The sequence below is a fragment of the Lonchura striata genome, chromosome 13, assembly GCF_050655825.1.
Source record: "Lonchura striata isolate lonStrDom1 chromosome 13, ASM5065582v1, whole genome shotgun sequence".
NCBI lineage: Eukaryota > Metazoa > Chordata > Aves > Passeriformes > Estrildidae > Lonchura > Lonchura striata.
Genome location: NC_140715.1, coordinates 13,496,510 through 13,522,424, shown reverse-complemented (window position 1 = coordinate 13,522,424; position 25,915 = coordinate 13,496,510). Strand labels below are relative to the sequence as shown.

Below are 25,915 nucleotides of genomic sequence, written 5' to 3'. Positions count from 1 at the left end.
GGCCACAGCATCCATGTCCTTGGCTTGCAGAGGTACAGCTCACCAAGCAGCTGTGAGCAGAGCAGAAAAAAAGCAACTACATTTGTCCAGTTATTAAAGCAAATCTGAGTGTTGTGCCATCTGTTCTGCAGAGACACAAAACCCTCTTTTGACACAAACAGCTCTTTGGAAAAGGCAGAGAATATATTCAGGATCTGTGGAAAAAATGGATGTGAAAATAAGATGCTGAGAATTGGTAGGAGCCTGGATAACACCAAAACAGACCAAATACAAAAAAATAAACACTTGAAGGAGCAAACACAACAAAGAAAACTGACTTGAAGTGCAGGAAAACGCAACATTGATGGGATTTTTCATCTTGTATCTTTCCTACTGCCTTTGATACATGTAATTCTTTTCCTAGTGATTCTACTCAGGAGAGCAGACCAAGGGTATCTCACAGCTCAGAAGTGCTGTGACAGTGCAGGAGCCCACAACGCCTCACCTGCCATGCCAGCAAGGGGGACTGGGCTCTCCTGGCTGATGAGAAACCCCAGACAGCTCAGGGGGACACTGGCTACCCCAGCCTAGCATCGGGTCTCCTCTGCTTGCTCCCAGAAGTCACAGCTGTGATCCACAGCACAGCTGTGTGTCACTTTTCAAAAGCCAGGAAGGAGAACCGCAGACTGTGTGAAAAATGATAAAATCTGGAAAACTTTTTAAAACAATCTTAACAGTTTTGTGAAATTCCTGCTTCCCAAGAGTTCAGATGAATCCCATGGTGTCCAATTGTGTGAAGCTCCTTGTTGCAGTGCTGTGACCAGATAGGGGCTGGTGGCCATGCTGGTGGTGAACAGCTGGCAGAGAGGGTCATTGTTTGACCAACTCCTTGCAGCAGAGTAGAACAGGAATAGCAGGTAATGAAATATCCCACACCTCTCCTGCTTTTTAAACTGAGAGCCATGGTCTGGTTGGGAGTGCCTCTGATGCTGAGAGCTGCCTGAAGTGAGAGATTTTGCTGGTAGGAGTGAAAAGGGCACCTAGTGGATCATGCTCTGGACTTCAGGACATTTGGTTTCCCATCTCTGCCACAGAGTTCCAGCATATCCTTGGGCAAGTCATCCAGCTTACCTTCCTCTCATTTCCCCAGTGAGGAATGGGGGATTGCTTTCCTCCAGCACGGTGCTGTGAGGCTCTGTGGAGTTGGCAGTTACCATAGAGATGAGGGACCTAAATAGAATTTGAAACCTGTTGAAGGAGATCTGGAAACCTGACAGTGTTACCAAAAGAGCAGCTTGGCTTTGGCTGTGTTGTGTGGGGCAGCTACAACAGGTTGTAAAACTGTCACTGTAGGTGTAAGTCCTGTGAAACCCGGGTCATCTGGAACACTGACTTGTAAAAACAAAAAGCTACCAGCACAAACTCAGCCCATAAATATGAAGCAATATCACTAGTTAAACAAATAAGCTAAAAGAGATTTTCTCTTTAGGATCCTCTGGGCATTTTCATTTAATAAAGTCTTTTGGTCTGGCAGGAGTCCAAAACCAAGAAGTCCAGACCTGCTTCTGTTCTTTCTGGGGCACCCGGGAGCTTCTGAGGCTCCTCACTGTTTGTATTAAAGGTCTTTAATTTGCTATAAAATGTCAACTGGAGAATAAAAACTGTAGAGTTACTCTGATTTGTTTTAGGCAGAAGGAGACAGGGGGAAGAATATTTAATCTAATTGATACTCTCTTAATTGTGAAATGAAGAGATTACTTTCAGGTAGTCCTTATTACACCATCAATTGTATTTCTCTCTCCTTCTCATTCATGTTAAAACAAATATTTAACTTTTTCAGTCTCCCTGCTGAAATGAGGATGACTTTGAGGTCCTGGTCATTCCCATTCAACTTATTTGGAAACATTTCAGTTAGGTTGTATTTGCAGGCATCCTGCATCCAATGTTTTCAGTGAAGCTATAGGACTGACTTGTGTAACCACAAAACAATGCCATCTGTCTTGTCATTTTTCATCCTATATTTAAATGTTTTTTTTTTTTTTCCTCTTTTGGTGCTGATTGAATTTGTAGAGTGAAGTGAAAGGAAATATTTATTGAACTTGTTGCAATAGTTGTCCATCCCTCACGTGAGTTGGAAGTAGCTAATTTAGGACTTGTGTGTAGGTTGGTTAAATGTTTCTAGCAAAAGATTTTCGTTTTTTGTCAGTGTTATCTTCCATTTGACAGGCTCCTGTGCATTCATTCCTCGATCTTCCTGAGTGCTGTCTCTTGGGCTCCTGGTACTGCTATCTCTAATCTAAATTGTGTGGCTAGCAGCAAATTCAAAGTGGAAGTGCAAGGACTATACTGACCTCCTTGGTAATTTTTCAAAAACATCTGGAAATTTGTTGTGAAGCTCAGTGGCTTACTGGTCATAAAATCACAACTCACCACCAGTGTGCAAGTTCACCTGTCTGGTCTGGGATAAGCTTGGGTGATGCTATTGAGGCAGGACAGTATGAAAGGACTCCACATTAGAAGGTTTGAGTGTATTTATTTCAAATACGATTTGAATATTATTTATTTCAAATAAATCTCTCTTTTATAGAGAGTATTGTCCAGACCCATTCTATTGATCCTAGAGTAAAAACATCTCACACACCATTGGTGTGCAGTGAATGACACACAGTGGCAGAACTTATCTATAAACAATGTGAACAACAAGAGAGATAAAGAATTATTTATATTATTTCTCAACTGTTTCCCAGGCTTCTGCCTGGTTAGAAACCTTCGTTTTTTCTCTGACTGAACTGAGAATATCCACACTTGGGTTGATTGGAACCTCTGTTTTCTGGAGGAGGGATGTTTCCTGTCAAGCCCTGGATGCCCCCATGTCACAGCACCCTTGGTGCCCTCAGCTGTTTTGCCCTGGGTTGGATATTTGGTTCTCCTCTAGAGAGGACTTAAAGACACAATTGCAATAATTGACTTTAGAGTGGGGGGGGAGGGGGAGTAGGTACAGATTGTCTGATAATTTCTTTAGAAAACTAATGATTTTTGCATTTATAGAGGTAGTAACTGGCACCCTTACTAGAGTATTTCCTCTGACGCATATTCCCAGCTTGTAGTTCTTGTACTTGGACAACTGACTTTGAGAAGTTTTCAAGAACTACAAATGTTTATTTTTTTCCCTCTCTGCCTAGTAATCTAAATTAATGATGTCTGTTTCATTATAAAACAATCCAATTACATTTTAAAGGAAACTTTAAGAAAGCCATATTATTTTATAGTAGACATGTAAATTATGGAAACCACCCCTCCTCTTGAATAACTTGCTTAGTATCTTCTATAGTAATAGTATTGTCCAAATAAACACACACCAGTTGTAAACTTTCCAGAATGTGTGGTGGTGCTAACCCAGCTCTACTGGTGTGAATACATTAGCCCACTGACATATGGTGTGTAATTTGATTTCTAGTAGCTCTGAAAGATTTACAGGCTGACTTATGCTTCTTGCTTTGCCTTTATTTTCCATATTCTCCATATTCTCTTACGTTCCTTTACAGGCTCCATCTGACTCAATGTATGTTGTGTCCAACTTCCAGCTACCTGAGTGCTGTGGGATATTAATTTTTTTTTTTTTTTTTGGAAAACAGGCACTTTTCTTTCAACTTTTGTCTAAGAGTATAGGTGCTTTTCCAAAAGAAAACATTATTACCAGTCTACCTTCTACTGAAATGCTACTTTTGCAGCTTTCTACAGTTATTATATAACTGTGGTTTTGTCCTTTAGAGTTTTGTGTGTGATATTTAAGCCCTTTTGTGCTCCTGGAGTATGGTGAAAAGTTTATGGTTACTGTTACATAGTCTGAGCAACAGAGGGAACATTCTTATTCTTCAATTTGCACAATATTAAATTGTTTTATTAGTAGCTGCAGCTTTGGAGGGAGGAGAGGAGAAAAATCTCTGGAAAAACACAAACAGTGAAAACGGTAAAAAATGGAGGTGATTAAAAAGAGGGAAAGAAAATCGCATGAGCCACACTGTGTTTGACCTGATGTCCATGTGAGTCCTTGTCTTGTCTTCAAAACCAGCCAGCAGCAGGTGATTGTCTCTGGTGTGTGAACCCAACTCATGTTTGATTTTGCTGTTTGAAGGATGTAGATCATCAGCTGCTGCCGAGCTCCCTGAGCCTGTTTTGGACTCCGCTGATGTTCTGTATTTTTGACTCTGCAGAAATCTGCTAAAATGTCTTTTTTATTGTATGATGCCTAAACCTTGGTCCTTGAACTCTTGGTACTAATGTAGTGTGAAAAATAAAGTCTTTAAAGATTTTTAGGTTTTGAGCTGGTTTTTGCATAAGACTGCCTATAATATTACAGGCTAAAATTTCTTGTCACAATTTCGTTTTTTGTTTGTTTCCTGGTATGTCCAAGCTTTTCTCATCAGCAATTCTTATTCTTTCTATGCTTTCAGATCTTGGAGAGTTATCATATGCATCCCTTCGTCTTTGTCACACAGACAAATAGTGCACATTAATTCTTTGATTTAATCCTTCTTAATAAGCCTGTTCCTCCAGGGATTAATTATTTTAGTTTTTGTACTGTATCTTGCACTTTGTTGACATCTTGTACTGGGAGCCTACAGCTGAGTGCAGTATAAAATTGAAAGCTCATCTCTCATTAGGTTTTCATGCTCTCATTTGAAAAACTGATTTCCAGGTCCATTTCTCCAACACAGGGCAAGAGAAAGAAGGTTAAAATAAGCCTGGCTATAGGATGTGAAAAGAAAAACAAGCCTCAGCTGCAGCAACCTTTTGTTACTTTTGTTTTCCTGCACCCTTATGGACATCCTGTTAGACTAAAGCTGGCATTTAGCAGAGAAGGAACCTGTCTGATTTCCAAGCCACGGATCCAGACCTGTGGCTGGCTTTGGGTTACGAGCTTTTGCAGGGAACAGTATGAAGTGTGTGTGAGATAAGATGCTCTCTCCCAGCTGGGAGTTTTACCTGCTGGGGGTCTTTCCTTGTGGTAGCAAATGTCAGAGGCTGCAGCCCAGGAGCGCTGGGCTCTGCCAAGGGGCTTCTCAGGGTGGGGATGTTGGGGTGAGCTCCCTGAACCTGCTCTGGGGGCACTGGGGCTGCTGTGCACAGCGGGTGGGGTGGCACTGGGAGGAGCAGGAGATGGAATGGCCGGGGCCAGGGCTGGCTCCTGCTGCCCTGCAGCTCGCAGGCTCCTCTGGATGTGCAATGCTGCTGCAGAACATCTTCCTAAATGAAGAGTCAGGACTTTTATAAGGTAATTTGGAATTACTTTAAATGCTGGCTTTCCACCCAGATTAATTTAACATACTAAACTTTTTTTTTTCTTTTTTAATGCAATAAACCTTTTTTCTGCAGTTTTCTGTGGTCTGGGTCTTTTTTATCTTGTTTACCAGCAAGCCCTTGACTCTGTTACCTACCCATTAATGAATCTGTTCCAGCCCTGCTGCAGACAGTTTTTGGGAGGCTGCAGTAATGCTTTGATAAAAGTATTTGGCCTGTCTTATACAGAATATCAGGGTAAATGGCTTTAGTATTTACAAATCTATTTATAAATTATGACCTTGAGACTTACGAACGTGACACTCGTTGACTTAAGTGGGTGGTGATTTGTGCCTTAAGCAAATATATTTTTGAAAAGAAACTTGTGTAGCAACTGTCTCATTTTGTGAGTTTGAGCTGAGTTTTCCAGTTGGACTTGTTTTGTTTTCTTGCAGAATGTAAATTAAGTTTTATTGCTGAGGGTAGGACTCAGCTATGTGTTTTGTCAGTGTCCTCAGACATGCCTTATTTCAAAAGGTTCTGTGTGTCAAAATTGAGAAAGTTAATCTTTTTGTATCTTGCTGTTAGCAAATTCATGGACTTGATATTCATGCTTTTCCTCCCTGAAAGATTGAAGTTGAGAAACTCTGTTTCAGGGTACTGCAATTACTATTCCCTGCTTGCAACTACAGCAATCAAGTTTACAATCCCCTGAGTCTGCAAGATCTGCCACATTTATCATTTTCATTCTTAACAGCTATTTAATAACTCACCTCTTTCCCACTCAGAATTACACATACCTGTGGGCATCAAGCCTAGAGAATTTCCAAAATGTTCTTGCTTATGTATTATTTTAGTTAAAGGAACTGCTTGTCTCAGAAAAGCTACACAATTGTAACACTTCTGCAACTGGGCTCAGTGGAGGTGAGGCTGGTGGAGGTATCTGAAAGGTGGAAGCCAACCTGGCAAAGGTGCCAGGCTATTCCCTGTACAGCAGCTGCAGGGAGATCTGCTCTGAATTTGCCTGCTTCAGAGCCTCTTTGTACTTTTGCAGGCTGTGCTCTGCAAAAGGAGTGTTGATGGCAAATACAGAAAGTTCTGGGCTTGTATATTACCTAAATTTGTTGAAAATGAGATCCATCTCTTGGGTTCTCTGAGGATTCAGAGGTGAGTGGCTGCTGGGACAGAGGCAGGAGATTTACTGGAGGGATGTACTTGGGGTTGTGCCTGGTCTGTGCTGCTGCTGGCCCTGGGCAGGAGCTGAGTGACAGAGGTGAGAATTTGGAAATTTTCTTGTAAAGGCAGAGAAGTTGAAAGCAGTGTTTTTAGTATTGCTCGCTGGTGAAAGCCAGGCCCTTTGGCCAGGACCTTTGTCTGGAAATCTGCTGGCATTGCTTTGTGAAATCACTGCAATTGTGACTGTTTTCTCGACAGTTCACTGAGAATGACACACAGTCTGTCTCACTATTGTGTCCCTTAAAAACCACAGAAAACCCTTTTGAGTTCCTAAAATGAATTATACAATAAAACTGCAAGATTTGGGTCCAAATTCCCATCTGCTATAAAATAATGCAGCTCACTTAACTTCAGGTTATATTGGCTCAGATTTTTCCCCCTGCTGTTATCAATCACACCTGCAATTGTGTAGTGACTAAGCTGAGATCTGGGGACAAAATTTTATTTTTGGTAGCAGTGGAAATCTGTAGATGCATGAATGGATGGATACCCATCCTCCCTTGAGCAACAAGGACTGTAGGAAGCAGCCTGTCATGAAAGAGCTCTTAATAGCAATAATTCCTGTATGTGCTATTCATTAGTAGATCTCAAAGTGCACTAAATATGTGACCTTACCCCCATGCAGAGAATAAATGGAGGCCCTAAGGGACACACAGCTTCCATAGGGTGACCAGAAGGCTCTACTTTTCTGTCAGTCTGGCTGTGTAATTCTTATGTGTATCCATAATTATTTGTCCCCTTAATTTTTTTGAGGGTATGTGAAAATGATATGACTTAACTGCAAACCAATTTGTAAAAAAAAGCTGAAAAATACTAAGCGTAATAAAAATATAAATGACCAGTTAGAAACTTTCTTCCCTATCCAGTCTCGGCCTGAATAGATCAGTGTAGATTGAGGGCAGCAGGAGCGTGCAGCACAGTAAGTGCCAGTATGTTCCAAATATTTGTCACAATTTCTTCAGTACCTCCTTTCACTGTAAAGGAAGATGAATTTGCAGCACTGCACAATGCTTCCTCTGCAATGCTTCATTAGTTGGAGCAATGTTCTCAAAGAATCAAATGCAAATATGACATGAAGTTCTGGGTTGTTTTTTGCATTATCTACATGAATTAAACTGAATAGAAGTAAAATTCCAAACTTACCTATTCCTGAATCAATGTACTGTGTGATTGGGAATGAACATATTGCACAAGGGGAAATAAAGAGATCCCACATGGGCAGGGATGTGTTTGGAAGGTCTGTGTCATGCCCATAGCTCTGCCACAGACTTCCTGGGTGAGCTTGCTCCAGTCCCTGGAGCTCCTGGTGCACCAGGTCCATTCCATTGTAACCGAGCAAAGAGTATTTCTGCATTTGGCTTTTGTGTTGGGAGGACACGTCTGTTGTTGTCTGGAAAAATCATGTTCCTGTGGCTCTAAGACCTAGAGAAGGATCATGAAAGTAATGTGTAGGATTTGCTTGCAAATTCTCTGCTCTGCTAGTGCCACTTTGGTCAAATGTTGTGTATTTAGGTAAAAGCACATTGATATAAACATGGCATAATACTTTGTCCAATATCTTGTCCTGAAAATATAAATATTTTCCCTTTAATGTAATCTAGAGTATTTTTGGCAACTCTACGTTTAAATGCAAGTCTTTCTCAGATTCTCTGTGAATTGATTGTTGGGAGAATCCCATATTTCTAATTTCCATCTGGAGTGCTCACTGGCATTGCAGGGAATGCAAGCTCATAATCCAGTCACTGAGGGTAAATTTCAGATAGTCTGTATTTCAAGACTGTATTTAAGATTTATTCACATGCAGGTATGTAATTTTGCTAGTTACCTCTTTCAGAATCAAATACTCAAAAAAATCAGATCTTTCTCTATTTACAGAAATGCTGTTTCTAAGAGTTTCTGAAACACTGTTTTTCTAGGTTACTGATTTAATTAATTTACCATGTTAATTACATGGAATTAAAAAAATATTCATTTCAGGTTTATTCACATTAAATTTTATCTTCCTATCTGTATCATGTGCTCAGAGATTGGGACGTAATCTGCCTTTTTATGGCAATGAGAAGCTTTGTTAATCTGTACTAATGAGGAAGAAAATGAACATTAATTAAACTCCTGGTTTCAGCATGGGCTGAGGCTCTGGACTCCTGAAGCAGTCACTGGATGGGTTACTTCATTACAGCCCAGAACAAGGAGCTGTGATCTGAATGCAATGAGGAGACAATTAAGTCACTCAGCAAGTGCAGAGCCAGAGAGACATTTAATTATCCACAGGAGCTAACACTCCAAAACCTGGAGTTTTCTGTAGATCTAAATATGCCAGGCAGTTTTTTCTGTCAAATTAGGCCTCTGAAGAGTGTTTTTAGGAATGCAGGAGGGGCTGGGGATGTTGAGGAGATGGGAGAAGAAACCTGCTGTTCAGCTGAGCTCTGTGGTATGGTGGCAAAGCTCTAGCAGGTCTCCTGGGCTGGAGAGGAGATCTCCATCGTGTGGGATGGGATTAATGGCATTAACCTGGGCAGAAAGCCCATGTGGCTGTGGCCATTGCCAGTCCATGCAAATCCTGTGGTCCTTGAAAGCCTTGGGAGGAGCTCTCCAGGGATGCGCAGGAGCCCTGTTACCCTCCAAAGAGATTAGTGGAACTCTAGACCCCAATTCTGTGTGACCCACAAATGGATTAATTTGTGGCTTATCAGTGTAATTCGTGTCATAATTATACAGGACATTCACTCTAAGCCTTCCTTGTGAATTTTTTTCTGTGTGGCTTTTGCTTCTAAATAACCGCCTTGCTAACCTTAGCAGAGGTTTTGATTCTCTGAACTGCCGTTTCCTTTTGATTAAGTGTTTTCTGCTCTAGTCTTTAATGCATATTAATGAGTGCCAAGCAGTGCTTCACTTGAGTAATTTGCAGCTGGGATCTAAAAGCCCTTGCAGGGAAGGCCTGGGGATGTCCCGCTCTGGGAAATAGTGGGATCTTGTAGGCTCTTTGCTACAATTTGGTGCATTTCAAAGGCAAACACTTTTTCTATTAATTTATATTTTCATTAGTCACAGGACACAATCACAGCTTCCATCATCAATATTCCTATATTCAGCTTAGTTTCAAGTTAAAAGTCCCAGAAGAGGAGAAGAAGAGGTAAGAGCTTAGCAATTTTTCCAGAATTGGACTTCCTTTCCACGGAGATGCACAATTCCATGCCTGGTGATGGATTGCACAGTGTGTATGTGGCTGCAGAGTGGTAGTGTAGGGTGATCACTGCTAATCCATAATACCTGGAAGTACAGCATTCCTGGGATGGGTGGTGAGCAGTATAGGATAGAAAAACACTACAATAGTAGGTACTTTTAAGCTCTTAGTTTGTGAAAGCACCTGCTCCGATTCTGTTCAGAATTTCTGGGGGAATGGGCAATTGAAAGGCTTAAAATCTGTTTTCACATCTTGTGGAGTAAATGTCCAGATGATGACTGTGCAAGGATTTTCTGAAGCTCTTACAGTTGAAGGGAAGGCACAGGTGTTCTCAAACAATACAGAATTTCTATCTTACTCACCCAGAGGCATTCTCCAGGAAATTGCAGGAACCTGAATGCTCTCTGTCATCATCACAAACTTGGTGGTTGTCTGACAGTGATCTTGGCATGATGGGCTGGCACAGGGGTGGTGGCAGCTGTGGATAAGAACAGGACTGGTGAAGGTGAAGGATGTGGGATGTGGGCAAGCCCCTGCTGCCTTGTTTGTTGCCCTATTGCTTGCTTGGCTGTGCACAACACTAGTGTTGAGTTGATGACTAAAAGCAATCTCCCTTTCATGGTGGCTTTTTGAGGGTGATCTGAGTAGTATTAGAAAAAAATGCATTAGTCAATTCATCTTGAGCTTTTCATGTTCAAAGCATTTGACCAAAAAAAACCCCCAAATCAAGCCTTGCAATTATCCTGCAAGGCAGTTGTTATGCTGGTTCAGAGGTGGAGAAATGGAAGTAAAGAGGTTAAATGCCTTGCTCAAAGCAGTAAGGAAATGTGTGGTGGAGACTTTCAGGAGCCCCACATATTTCTTAATGAATCATTTATAGCTGTGGTTATGTTATTAGGCAGATGACTTGAACTGTGGGTTTCTGTAGGAACTCTGCCTTGCCATCTAAATGAATTTTCTTCTTAAAGTCTGAAACAGCGATTCTTTCTTATTTTTTTTTATTTCATGACAAAGTGTTGGCTAAATGAAAGACTGTGTAGGACATGCAACATATAAAAATATAAAATTCTATTACAGTTCAAACATACATTCTTTCCTAATAATTCTGATCAAAAATAATTGATCTAAAAGAAAAGAGAAATTTCAGTGTAGTCCAAGATTAAAATGAGAAAAAAAACATTCAGCCATGCAGGGCCAGAAGTTGGGCTTTGATGGTCCTTGGAGGCCCTTCCATCTCAGGACATTCTATGATTCTGTGTTTGAAGGCTAAATTCCTTTCTTTCTACACCCCTACAGAAGTAGGGCGGATGCTGCCATGGGGATGTACAGAGTGGTGTCCTGTCCATGCAGGAGCAGAGTGGGGAATGAGAGCACCTGATGTTGTCCTGCTCTTTGGCAGCTTCCAGCGCCACATGAACCTCCCTGCACAGAAAAGAGCCAATACCAGGCACAATCATCTGCAGAAAATGTCAGTGTTTAAGCACTGTTTTATGTCTTGGGATCCAGCATTCAAATATCTCTTTCTGTTTAGTCTTACAGCCTGTCCCAGGGTGTCACCTTCATCTTCTCAGAGAGGAGAATTCACTCTGACCAACAGTTTTCATTTCCAAAAGACCATCATACCCTGGAAGCTAAAGTTCACCTATAAGAGTTGTACCTCTGTCCAATCAGTTCAACTACTGCTTGCAGAAGTTGCTTCTCTGTTAATTTTCTTAGAAGATCTAAATTCCTCCAAACTCCCATCAGTACTGCTGATGCACACAATGTACAGCAGCATTTCCCCCTGTATCCTGAATTATGGTCTGCATTCCAAGCTATGGTCTGGCATTAGCTCCTTAGTTAATATTAGGTTTAATGCATCCAAAAATACATAAGAACATGTGCACAATCATGGCGCTTTTTTCACTTGCAAAAACCAAAATCACATATTTTTCACATGACAGTCAAGCTCTCAGTGTATTTCTCCTGAGTGTAGTATGGTGTTGCATTTTACCTTGTGCTGTTGAACTTGCAAATGCTTGTTCCTTCTTGATGTTTAGTTGTGCATTTATCATAAAAAGATTTACAAATTTCTGGATATAATATTTAATAGCCAGAAGAACTATGTGTGTAATGTAGTTAGAATGACATTAAAAGGAGAGTAACATCAAGTCTGAATTTTTCATGTATTCCACTTTACAGTAAAAGATCAGTTGCTGTCTCTTTGGGTTCAACACTCATTTTCTTGGTTGTCTTGCCTTCCTTGAGCTGCTGAACCTATCTCACCTTTTCTGTGTCTGATGTAGAATCTAAATTAGTTAAAAAAAAACAGGATTTCAAATTCAGTTTCCTCTATTCAGGCAGGATGGCATCAGCTTAAATTGCTTTGAAATAATTTTGCTTCTTTAATCCTTCCTCTGCAATCTGTTTTTGTATACATTATATATACAAATTCTGGGACTGGAAATCTTGCCTAATGTAAGTTAAGACGTGACAAATGAACCTGACATTTTTCCAAGGAGGGAACCAGTGAACATATTGTATTTATAGCAGTAGGAATGTAGTTTGTTGCTTGTAGAAGAAAAATATGTGCTGTATGAGAACTTTGGTGCTGGAATATGATAAGTGTGTTTAGATGTGCTTGTTTCAAGTCAGGATACTGGGTTCAAAGGAGCCAAACAGGTTCCCCTGGAAGCTTGAGGAGGCTTGAGCTTCCCCTGGAAGCTTCACTGAACAGGGGATTTAGGCCCCCAGAAGCTCGGATAGCAAGACAGAGAGTGTCACAGTGCAAGTTTGAAACTGCAGTGTCTCCAGGATTGTCTCTGGGCAGAGTGGGAAAGAATGTGATGAAGGAACTTCTGAAAGCTGGATCTGGAACAATTGCATTTGTGTTAATAGTAAGACTTTGCCTGCAAGCTGAGAGTTCACTAGCTAAACTTCTCAAACACAGATGTGCAAATATGCAGAAAAAATTGATTCAAGCCAACCATCTCTGCAAGCAGCCCTTGGCTGCTGTGACCTCCTGCAGGTGGGCAGGACTGCAAGAGGAGACAAGCCCAGGTGATCCAGGAGCCCAAGTTGTTTCACCTGCATAAAGATGACAAAAAGTCCTTTTCTTTTTTAAAGTTTTCAGTCTTTATGAGGGTTTCCCCTGAACACAATGAGAATTGCTTGGATGATGTTCCTTTGACTTGCTTTGTAGAAGGGTTAATTTCTATTTTCATACCTGGGTATCCGGTCCAGTATGAATAAGTTGGGGTGTTTTTTTTAGCAATGCACTACTGACACTCAGACTAGTTGTGGCTAATTCTTGAAAGATTATTTTGTTGGCTTTGTGTCATGGGGGAAATAATCACAAAGCTTAGCTGCCTGAATGCAAGATGCAGTATTTTGCTATCTTGCTTCTGAAATGCACATCAGAACCAGCTTATGGCACTGATCTGATCCTATATTTAGCAGAAATAGTAAACACTAGAGTGGTCTGGGCCTGATGGATAGCTAAGGTCATAGTAACTTCCATTGTAGATGTTTTTTAATGGAGAGGGTGATTTCCTAGACAGATTCTTAGACCTATACTTGGCTCGTGTGGCTCAAGGAGGAGTCATGTTGGTTCAGAGTTGTACCTTTTGTCCTTTCTTGTCAAGTTGGGAAAATGATGCCTTGTTTTGCTCTAATAAAGAATTCACCTGGTTTCCTCTCTGCATCCTAATTGCTCTCTAGGGAGCACTAAAGTGTGCTTAAGCATATTGTAACTGTTTGCTCGCAGCTCCTGCTGTATGTGCAGTAATGCAAAGTGTTCCATCTCTGCCCTGGCTGCAGGCTGGCATGATCCGCACGGACAAGGACGAGTTCTTCATCGAACCCCTGGAGAGGGGGGCCCAGGAGGAGGAAGAGGGAGGAGGAAGAGCACACGTGGTCTATCGCAGAGCAGCTGCCAGGAAGCAGCATCCTAGTGACAGCGTGGATACTGTGCACAAAGGTAAGGTGGCCTCTGGGATGAGGTGCAGCTGAAGGCACGGAGCCAATGTGATCTGCTACCTCTGGCTCTTTTATCCTTCAAAGTGGAAATGTACTCTCCCTCCAAGGAGGGAAAAGTAGGGAACGTGTTGAACATTTTCTATGGGCTAAGCAAACATTGCAGCAGCCAAAACCATCGCTGGGATGGTGGCACTGCCTTGAGGAGTTTCCTTGGCTCCAGAGATGGCCAACACAAAGTTGTGTGTTCCCCCAAGCCCTGGGTCAGAGCAGAGGAAGGGGATGGAGGTGACAGCAGTGCAGAGGTGGCTGTGGCTGCTGGGACTGGTGGCAGTGCTGTCTTTGCAAAGTCTGTGCTGGGAGGCTGCAAGCAGGACACTGAGGCTGGTACATGGGCTTTATTGACAGTGTCTTCACTGGGATGCATTAGTCCCAAAAGGAAAATAAGGATATCTCCAGTATGAACACAAACTTTCCGGATTTATTTATGTGTTGCCAAGTGTGGAATATGATGTACTAAGTATGTGATAGACAGTGATGGAATAACAAGAATTAAATATAAACACCCATTCTGTGTAGTGTTTTCTGTTTCTCTGATAACTGCTTGGTTATTGCACCTTTTTTTTTTCTGAATAAATAAGGGATGCAAATCTGCTAAGAGGATGTTTTGACAGCTGATGTTAACACTGAAATTAACTGGGTCATTTGAGTGGAAACAACATAATAGCTACATTTTTGTTCCAAATGAGTGTACCAAACTGCAGAGTTGTTTGTCACTCATACCCTAGTATTACCTTATTTCAGTATAATGGTGTTTCAAGTATAGGAAGGAAGGAACAGAGAACCACAGGGATGAGGCACTGAAATTAGGGCCACATGAACAATATAAATTTCTCACTGTTCAGTTTGGAACAAGAATTAAAAAGAAAGCAACCAATAGCAATCAACCAACTTTTTTTTCTCCACTTTGGAAATGACCTGTGAATTTTGTGACTGATACAGTGCTTGGGTGAGTTCTTCTTGTTGCCTTTGTACTCAGTGTGGAGCAGATCTGGGTATTACAGGAGTCTGAGTGCCACAGTCCCAGAAGGGCTGGATGGTAGGTATGGTGGAAGCTGCTCTATTAGTGAATGTTTATACAATTATTGCATATTGGAAAATAACAGCCGCTCACTGTTTCCTCTTAAACAAAAGAGACTTGATGTTGTTCACACCTTATGGCAGTATTTTTGGTTTTGGATGATAAATATTCCTCAGGAGTAGGAGTCTGGTACACAGAAAAGCACAAACTGTAGATCAACTCCAGTTCCTGGCACCTGGTACCTGCTGGAGGAGGCTCTGACAGCAGAGGCTGAGATGCAGCCTGTCCCTGGCAGCAAAGCCACACGCTGTGGCTGATGCCACCAGACTTCGTGTCTGTCACCTCCCCTGTGTCAGGGCTGGAGTTTGTAAATTGTGGTAAAAAGGCACAGATTAATCACAACCACCAGCCAGCACTGTGGGATTGCAAAGCAAAAGGGAGGCTGGGCAGAGAAGTGGCAGTGACCTTGTCTGGTACAGCAGGTGTTGGAGACAGGTAGGAATCGTTGTGATATTTCAAATTTTTAAACTAAGGAAAGAATGCTAAGGTAGTAATCTTCCCTTTTACCCCATCACCTTTTGATCTGGAAACTTGACTGAAGATTAGTCTTTATTTTGGAAAAAAAACCCCACTGTTACCAAAAATCATTGAAAATAAAAAATTGTATGGGAAAAGGGATTTTTCCATGAAATTATCTTTGGCTTTAATAAAAAAAGTGAACAACCACTCAAAAATGCTTTGTTCCCTATATTCCTACTTTCTTTTTTTTTTTATTAAACCTGGCTTCCCACCTCCAATTGCTCTAGGCAAAAGGCATGGATAGGATGTGCTTTCAGAAACTGTAATTTTATTTTCCACTTGGTCTTTTTGCAGAATGCATTGAGTTTTGGTTAACAAACACCAAAATATTTAGTGATTGGGCACTTATAAGCACACTCTGCTATGTGTTTCTTTAGTGTTCTAAACTGATTGATGGGCTGAGATAGGAAATACTTAGTAGGCATGCTGTACCTATTAAAAAAAAAAAAAAAAAAAAAAAAGGTTAACCAAGAGCACTCCCCCTCTTTCCAACATCCCTGGAGACAAGTGCATTGTTGCCAAATCCCATAAATTTACATGTGTTGAATTGCAACACTTGGACTATTTTTAAAGGTCCAGCCTCCAGGAATCTTATGAATATGTGATGATTTTTTTTCCCTAGGTAAGCTTCTGGTTCTTTTAACTGTTGATAAAAATTTGTAGTTTCTGGCTGTGTAAATATTTTAAGGTAATGCGTGACAAACAAAATTTATGTATTCCATAATTTTTAAAACAGCACCTTTTAAAATCCCATGATATGTTAATTTAATCCCATGATTTGGGAGGGGATTGTGAGTCATGATTTTTGAATGTTTTGGTTTGGATAGATAGATACAAATTCCTTATAAATATTCCTATCTTTGGCACTCTTTTCACAAGAAATAGGACAAGCTGTTCTCTTCTCAGCGGAACAGAAGGTGAAGGGATTGAAAACTCCATGAACTTGGAGTTGAGAGGGTCAGTGACCATTTTAAATCTTGGGTCTGCAGGGCAGTGGCCGGGCTGGACCTCACAGGGCACAAGGGTTTGGGGTTTACTGCTGAGTGCAGTTATTTTGGAGGGTGGTTGTTGAAGAATTCAATGCCCCCACTGTGGCAGCATCCCCACAGCTGCCCTGGCAGAGAGCTCCAACACGGGGCTGCAAGGCTGTGGGACAAAGGCTGGGGACAAACCCTGGAGGCTGGGGGGCAGCTGAACACCCCAAAAGGCAGCCAGGACTAATGGAAGATCCATTGACTGCTTGGGAGTGTGGATTAAAAAAAAAACAAACCCTAAAAAAACTTGCATTTTCCACACCATGGAAATAAATTCTAAATTATGTCAACAGGTGTGGTGAGATAGACCTGACAGCAGGCTTTTTCTAGCGTTTTCCATGCACTGTTATCTATCTTTTATATTATAATAAGAAAAACCGAGATTCTGTCTGTCTAAAAACTGTAAACAAGCAAACCCCACAACCTCCTAAGCCCTGCAGAGATCAAGGTGTGCATCTTGTGTTATGAAGGCTCTGCTGACGTGCTGGGCTTTGAAAAGTGGAATGTGCTGGGAGAGGTCTGCCCTGCCCTGGTTCCAGACTGTGCCAGATTTGCTTCTGCATTTACGTAAAACCTTATCGGAAGATTGGGAAATGTAACTACTTGTTTTGGCAACCTGAATAATTTGTTTTGACTGGTGTAGGATTATCTGGGGTTTGGGAGAACTGCAGAGTATGGGGTGGAATATTTCTGCCTGGTCTTCCCTCTCAAACAATGCCATTTGTTAATGTACTGGAAAAATGTAAGCATCATATTTTAGGCAAGTAATAATCTTCAGTGGAGTAGTACTGTGACAGTCTGTGTGAGCTTACTACAAATTAGGCTAATTGTTTCAGAAAGAGAAATATTTTCATGTAGTGGCTGAAATATTGCAGGTGTGGTGAGAATAAATCCTATTTTCTCTGGCAACTGCTTTTAGTGCTTGCGTACATATAATAATTTATCTTCCTCTAGATAAAAATAAATGTCATGTTGAACATATTTTAATATTTCCAGTTGAATTCCTTCTTACAAACATGAGAAATGCTCCTTGATAGCAGTAAAGCTACCTACATAATAAAACTGGAATTAAATAGATAAGCTAGAGTGGGTTGTTTTTTCTTGAAACTGCTGGGTTTTTGCTTTGGATGTTCTTTGGATGTTAACTGAAGAGGTGGTAATTAATTAATTAATGTTTATAATGAGGCCTGGAAAGCCAGCTTGATTTTTGCCTCTAAAGGCAATCTGATTATCAGGCTTGTAAGCTTTAATATCACATTTCACCACCTAAATTACTGTGTCTGTTATGTTGATCAGCTGAGAGGAAATGATTATACTAAAACTTCCTTAAGATTTGCCTTTTCTCTAAAAAATGTTTTTTAAGTACTGTGCTCTGAGTTTTATTGTATAATTTGATTGATGATAAACAGAAACTCAGCTTTAGTGACAGTTTTATTTACTGTGCAGATGAAAGATGACCTTAGCCAAGAACAGTTTATTACTGATGAAGACAGTAAGGTAACTCCCCAAATGTGCTTAAACCAGAAAATTTTCATTTCTGCAAGTGCCAATTAAATCCCTTGGAATGGCCAAGCACAGTCTGACACAAGTCCCATCAGGAATTGCTCTGGGCTGACAGGGTGCTCTGCTGGAGATTTGTGACCCCTTCCCATGGCAACATTTGGGATTGCTGGAGGTCAGACCTGCAGATGATTTGTGCCTTGGTGCTGAATGATGTGATCATTTAATGTAACCCTGTGATTTATTCCCTGGGGCAAACCCCATCTTGTTTTATTACTTTTTTTTGGTAAATTTTTCAACTGTTTCCTTTTATTTTTATGTTGAGGGGTTCTAACATCCCTCTGGCAGTAAGTATGTGCCAGTCAGATAAAATATTTTGCTGCTCCTACTCCATAGTGGTAGCCAGCTTCTTTCTGACAGACCCAAGTTTCATCAGAGCAGAGCTGGTCTTCACTCCTCTCACTGGCATCTCCTGGCCCTCCACAATTCAAAAGGACAACACTCTTTGGCATTTAGCAACCCTAAAAAGTTAGGGGCCAATGCAGCAGGAGAGAAATCCATGTAAATTTAAGCTGAAACAACTCCACTCTAGAAGTTTTTTGAAAAGATGGAAGTTAAAAATATGATAAAGTTGTAACAACTCAGTTGCCAGAGCTTTGCAGGTTTTGGAGATGATATTTCAGAGGAAGACTCTTCCATCATCGTCCATCAAACTGTCAATGCCATTGATTTACTAATGTATTTAAATTACTCTTTAGAAACCAACGTGCATCTGGTGTGTATTTTTCTGGATTGCCTGAAACGGCTCAGATTGGCTGCTGGCTGGCCAGCTGCCATTCTAATTTACACAAACTTTCCTGGTTACCTTTGCAGGGGAACAGTTTCTTCAGGAAACTGAAGTTTCTCCAAATCCAATCAATATTTCCTCTCAGCCTGCACTCTTGCTGATTAATTACTGCTCCTTTATTTTGCAGTCAGTAAGACTCTGATGACAATATTTTTTGTCTCCTTCCTACATCGTCTGTGCATGATAAATACATCTGTCTTTCTCCCTGTCTTGAGTTTTCTCTGAATTCCACATTGCAGATTCATGGGGATTTCTGGAAAGAGGAAGGTTGAGAATTCTGTGGCAAATCAGCTTTTGATTCAGAAGCAAGTTTAAGCACCCATGGGAAAAAAAGTCTGAAGAGAAAGTGGTCAGTGCTCTTAGGCCATGGTTTGCCACCCTTCACAGCCACCTGCATTGCAGCTGATCAGGCAGTTCTTTGCTAGCACAGGCAAATGAGATCCATGCAGTAATTTTGGGGGAAAATAAAGGTTTCTACTTTTACAATAGTGCAGTAAATCATGTGGGATAACCAGGTGAAGGCTAATGAGCAATGCTTTTAAATGTACTTGATGGGAAATGCCAGGAATAGACCATTTTTCTCCAGAGCTGATGGAATTTTCTGGTGTGGACTTTCTCAGTGGGTGGCATTAGCTGGGCCACAGAAGGGTCTCAGGTAAAAAGTCAACCTTCCCAGTGCTCCTGGGGGAGTCAGTTTCATTTTGCCTGGAAATAAAATTATTACTAAATGAATTTAATTTATTTTTTCTTAATATCAGTAATTTAGCTTGGTTTTTTTTGATGGAGATGTGCTCATTTAACTACTGATGCGTGGTGAGGCATATGCATATCAGGACCACAGCAAAGCTGTGTGGGCTACCTTTGCAGTGTGCTTTTTTGAATTTTGGAGTGCTTTGGGAAGTATATTCCATCTTCAAAGGATTTTTCTTTTAATTAAACATCTTTTTCCAGGTGCTCTAAATCACTTCCAGAATTATTGAACATTCATTAAATAGTTCCTCATTATTATTTCTTAATGATATCAAATCTGTAGTTGCTGCAGCACCACTTTGTTTCACCAGGAACACAAATCCTCTTGTAGAGAGGTAAAAGTTGGTGGGGCGGCCTGAAGCTGGAGCCGAGCTGCCACCCGGGCCAGCTCCACTGCAGGTTCTTGGCACTGAGCTGTCATCTCCCTCTCCCACACACCCCACCAAGCTGTAATAAACTGCTGCTAAACTATTATTATCTTCCTGGAATGCAAGAACATATTAATAGTATGTGAAGAAGCTCAGTTTCTGTGTTTGTCCTGCCTTTCTCATTAGGCAGTTTGGGATCCGTGTAGACTTTGAGGAAACACTTCAGTGCAGGCTCAGCTTTGAGCAGGTACTTAAATCAAATTGATTTCAGTGGGATTCAGGTACATACCTTAGGCTAAATGGATTTTTTATTCTGAATGGGTTTCTGCTGTGGTTATGAGGCAAGTTACTGGAGCAAGTTAACTTCCATTCAGATATGCATTGATTAAGGGTGAAGGACTTAATTTATTTGTACTTGCTTAAATATCACTGATTTGCCTGTATTGACAGCTAATGTAAAAATAAAATTAATTTAATTCTTAACTGATGAGTTTGTTTTAGCTTCTCTGCTAAATTCAAGCTCTATAAGGCCCTCCAAAATTATTGATTTGTATAGCTGGAATTAAATATTACCAAATGTTGCTAAATGTAAAAAATGTTAATAAATGTGGTATTGGTCTATAAAACAAGTTTCTAGTTCTCATATGAATACTCCTGCAAAATCTTTGTGATCAGCTCTAATGAAACTATTGAGAAAGCACACATTTTACTTTTCACATCTTTCTATCAATTAATTCAGCTTCAGGGTGTGTGAAACTGAGGCTGATTCATCACTTGTTTGTGTTTACATTTAGTCAACACTTACTTATAAAGACAAAACATTTTCAGCAGATTTCATTAAAGTTCATTTTTGTTCTTCCTTCTAGTATCCACTGATCTCACAATCCTTAATGGATTTCGCCTCTCAGCCTCCTGGGAGGAAAGAGAGAAGAAAATATTTGTCTTTTGGATGAGGGTGACATAAACCTTGTTTTCACTGCAAGCTGACCCTGTGTCTTGCTGCTAAAATCTCTGTGCAAGGGCAGAGTTCACTGGAGCAGCGGGTGGGAAGTCAGACCTTGCCTCCAGAAGCCCAGGCAGAGCTCTCATGAGTGAGGGTGTGCAGCCGCCCACAGGCGTGTGGGGAGGTTTGCCTTATGAAAATGTATGTGCACACCCACAAGGTTTTTGCAATTTCACATTTACTGGTGTGTTTTTCTGTGAAGTGTCATCCTGTTGTGGTTTGTTTATTTACAAGCTGTGTTCATGTTGTCCAACCTGCTGAGAAAAACAGAGGATGGCGAGGATCCAGCGGGTCCTGCCAGGCTCGAAGAGGGAGAAACTTGTTCACAGAAAGACCTTAATATTCTGTCCTGACAAACTGAAAGTGTTCTGCAACCCGTATCTCTGTTTAGGAGATGGATTCTGAAAGTGAGAATTCAAAAATATGGGTAGCATGTAGTGTTTGCTGTTTTGTACCATGGGATTCAAACTCTGTGTTTAATAACAATACACGAAATAGCATCTGGTAGGCACAACTAAAATAAGCTCTAGCAAAAAATGCCGATAAGTGTTTTTAGTTTAAAATGTTTTCTGACAAAAAGTGGTGTAAATTTTGTCTGCTGTCCATGATGATGATGATGCAGTGGTTTAATGAGGCTGAAAGACATCATCAAGTGAAAGTGATGGGCAAGCCCAGAGCTGCAAGAGAGATTGCATATCCTCCAAACATCTACATTCCTAGTGTGGCAACATGTGAGGCCTTGTGAAGTGGCCCAAGGATTAAAAAATATTCTGGCTGGTTCTGACTGTTCTCAGCGCTGTGAGGTGTGGGCTGGCCAGAGCAGCAGTGCTGTGTGGTGCTGTTATCTTGGTGCTTGCAAAAGGGGCACTGGAAGGGTCTCTGCATTTATGGTGCTGTGAACCCAGCTGGAGAATGAGAAACAAATGGCTTGGTCTTACTCTGCACTGATTTTCATGGCTGCCACCTCACGTTCAATGCTGGTTTAAAGGAGAACCTTTAAACCCAGAGCTGGTGCTGCAGTCTGACATCACTGGGCACCTCCAAAGCAAAAGCCTGAGCTGAAGGGCTGTTTGTTTAGCTGACTCTGTATGTGGTGAGTTCTGCACTGTATAATATATTTAAACACTGCATTATGCACTGTTCCCTTTAAAAGCTGTTCTTCTCCCTGCCCTAAAGCCAGAATTGCTGCTTGTCCTGCCTCCCCCTTGCAGGCAGCACTGCTGTGTGGGCAGTGAGGCCCAGCAGTGCTGGGGGAGCTGAGCAGGGCAGGCGCTGCTGCTGGGCGGGCAGGACACAGAGCCCTTCTTCTGCCTTTGTAGACACAGTGAGAGGAGGATGCAGCTTTCTGGACCAGGTTCTGCCCCTGGTGTGTGCCAGTGCAGGGATGAGCAGGGAAGCTCCTGCTTCTTGGATGTTTATGTTTTAGCCAAGCATGTGTTGCACCCTGCAGGGGGTGGGCAGTGCACCTGTGGTAACCCGGTGGTTGGTGTGGATGAGGTGCCTGGTCTGCCCAGCCTTGGTTTGCTGCTAAAGCCTGTGTTGAGTAATAACTTTACATAACAATTTTTTTGACTCTTCCTTTTTTTTTTTTTTTTTTTTTTTTTTTTTTTTTTTTTTTTTTTGGTGCTTTTTGTGTTTTGAGTTCCCCAAGCAGTGCTTGGGGCTGCTTGCACTTTTTAGGTAAAAAAACCATTCATTTGAAGAACAAGCAAAAGCAGTGTTAACTTTCCAAGCAAAAGCAGTGTTAACTTTCCTTTCAGCTCTTTTCCCCTGTGCTGTCCTGAAATTCTAAAAGGCAAGAATGTCTTACCCAGGAGGAAAACAGCAAAGTTTTTCATTATAGTTGCATTGGATCTGCAGTTTGGTAACAGTAGTGAATGAATTTCTTCTTGAAAATCTTTGCTTTTCCGTGGAGCAGAAACACTGTTTTGAAACAGTGAGTAAGTGGGATAAAGCAGTAACAGAAACTGTTACTGCAAACTAAGAATGCAAACTCTGCTTTTTCTAAATGATCATGTTACAAATGATGTATAATTATTTTTCTAAATATTTGGTCCCAAACTGTAGATCATAAAGTCCACATACATGCTTGCTGGTAATAGTTTGAATTTAAATGTTTTTGCTCATTTGAATATAAATCTCGGGAGTTGTTTTACTTAACATTTGCATATTAGATTACAAATGGTCTATCAGCAGGACTGGCTTGGACCATGATGAATTTTCAAGCCAAACAATGGCTATTTGTTAATATAGAGGTGTTTTCTTGATCCCTGCCACACTGCCTGCACACACCTGCATCCTGATACTCCATTACTGAAATTTTACTATTGCAATAAGAGCAAAGGCATGGTCTGGTAATTGGTTTAAAGCAGTGTAACACCCTGCTAATGGCAGTCCCCTCTCTCACAGACCCTTGCCAGCTGTTGCTGTCTGAGCCTCATCGCTGTAAGGGATGCAGCCACCAGCTGGAAGCTGTTGGGTGTTCCAACAGAGGCAAGGCAAGCAATTGAATCACTGCATTGCTTTCCTCAATGCCCATGGAGACCCTGTGCTCTACTGACTGCATTTCTGGAAAGAAACCCTCAGAGAGTGGCACGTGGTTCTGGTGTCCACTCGTCCCATTCCTGTGCAAAAGGTGACGTCTTGCAGACCAACAGGTTTTAATGTTCTGTGTGATATTATTGCTCAGCTCATGGAACTGCAATGCTTGTTAATGGGTTAAATGTTGTGTATTTCATTTGTCAGCAGGTTCTCTGATTAAAAGCCTGAGATACATCTTTGCTCTTCCTTTTATCTCTGAGTTTTTTGAGCAGTCTCTTCCTTGTTCCAGCTCTCCGTGTGTGCTCGGACCATCTGGCACGGCTCGGCTGCCGTCAACGTGTGCTGCTTTCAAGGGGAAAAATTATTAATCACAATCTGGATGGTGAGGGGGTTAGGGATGGGTTTTGTTTCCACTTCAGAGCTGACAGTTCCACAGGTAGGCAGCTCTTCAGGGGAGGTTTCTCAGCAGCCTTTTGCAGCATTGCCTGATGGATGTGTGAGGAAGGGTGGGCAGGAACCCTGCAGGAGCAGGTGCGAGGGAGGAGCTGGGAGCAGATCCTTGGCGGCTCAGCCCCGCGGTCCCTCGCTGCTGTCCTGCTGCAGGAGCCTCACGGTGCTCAGCATCTCCTTCTTCAGCACTGCTGGCCTCCAGACAGTTGTCCTTGGATCAAAATTAATTTCCCTGGGCGCTGCTCCATTTTGCAGGGTTTGGTCATTACAGACTGTCAATTTTAAGAGACACGGGTTGTTTTTTTTTCCTGGTAACACTAATATTTTAGCATTGCTTCAACAATCGTAGCTTTGTAAACATCGGAGTGATTATTTACAGAACATTTGAGGAAGGATTCTTTTACCCAAAGAGTGAGTTGCACATAAGACATGCTCAGTCTAAAAGTAACCTGAAAAGACAAGCCTAATGGTGGTTTCTGTGAACTGCCACCTGTGGGAAATTTTTAAACTTGTAATCTCATCAGGGATCTGTGCACTTTGTGACCATGTCTGCTTGCTTGTCAAAGGGATCTTTTTTTCCTGTGGTACTTGTGAAGGCATATTGCAGTTGTTGAAGAAACTGTTTGCAGATTGTGAATGGTGAGAGACACCAAAAAAATATTTTGTGCCTGAAGCAGCTGCCTCCAAAATGCTCATCCCTTCACCTCCTTCAAAAACCACCTTGCATGCTTAGCAGGGAAGGTTTACCTTGCTGCTGCAGGGCTTTATTTTACCTTTTAAAGAAATATGAACAATTTTTTTCTTTTTTCTGTCTCATATTTTTTTCTTTTGTGAAATATTTTAGGAATAAATGGGTGGTGTGGTTTTAAATGATTCAGATTTTTGAATGGGACTTTGGATGTGGGGAGTAATGACATTTTGGAAATGCTGTTCTTCAACAGACCAGCAAACCCAGGTCACTTTGTGGGAAAGCATCTGGTGTGAGTGGTAGCAATAGTATCTAAATAGTGATATGAGAAGCTGCCATTGCCTGACTATTAAAATGTGTGAAATTAGCAAGCAGTGGCAGTTACCTCTTGTGAGCTGTGTTTTGTTGTTGCTGAGTGGGCAGCAATCATGTTTGTCTAATTGAGCTTTGCTAAATCATAGTGTTCAGAGTCCATTCATCATACTGGGTTTCTTTCTTTCTAGGGTTTTCCATTTTTAGAGAGACCCTGTTATATATAGTAATGAACACATTGCAGTCGTGCATGCCTTTTTCCCTGTGGAGCAGGGCAGAAGTTTGAATCTCATTTTACAGAGCTCTCACATTTTATTCACAATGAAACTGGGGATGCCAAACCCTAGATATTTGGGGCTTGTATCTGTTTTTTTAATGTGGCTTTTAAAGCAGATTTTTTTCTTCAATACATAAAAAAATATATTTCTTGAGGTTGGGAAATCAGACCTTGCAGGGGCCTGAGCTTAAAATAATATATTGTCCAAAGCCATAGATTAAATCTCTGCTTGAGTCCTTGTTCACAGACTTGCTGGCTGTTCTTTTTGCCAGTTCATTGTAGCCTTTTCCCAGTCCCTCTTAAGAAATTGTTGACTAAAGAGCAGGCTGAAAATCGTACATGTTGACTTCATATTCTACTTACAAGCTGAAGTATTTTTTGCTTTGTTTTTCTTTAAGCAGAGTCTCTGGAGACTTGTTAAACTATGAAATGGTTGCAAAAAGGCAGCCCAAAGGCTCCTGCTAAAGTTATTAAATATCCTAGGAAGCCCCAAAAAGCTGCTCCATGTTCAATGGAGTAAAATATACAGAAAGGGGAAAATCTGATTTTGAGTTTCTGTAAGATGACTTGAATATCATTACTAAATTTCCAGGTATTTTTCTAGGATATCCCAATTAAATGTGTTCAGAGAAATGGATGGTATTGACATTTCCATGGCAACCCATTGTAGCATTTCAGATATTAACCTGCAGGTCATATTTTACTGAAGCAGAATATTTTTGGAAGATTGGCAAAATCTATCAGTCTACTGCAAAATGTGCAGGCAACAGCATAAAAACACAATGCAGATAAGAAAACACAGACTTTGTAATAAAATACGGGCTTGAAAGTCAAGTAGAAGTTTTGTTTAAG

General features: G+C 41.2%; 1 protein-coding gene across 1 annotated transcript in view; it reads left to right on the top strand.

The window, feature by feature from the left end:
• ADAMTS2 (ADAM metallopeptidase with thrombospondin type 1 motif 2) overlaps positions 1-25,915 on the top strand; it is a 169,808-nt gene that overhangs the window by 49,653 nt on the left and 94,240 nt on the right. The window contains exon 3 of the mRNA XM_031506005.3: positions 13,478-13,637. Coding sequence (XP_031361865.2) covers positions 13,478-13,637 — 160 coding nt within the window. The remainder of the gene's footprint in view (positions 1-13,477; positions 13,638-25,915) is intronic.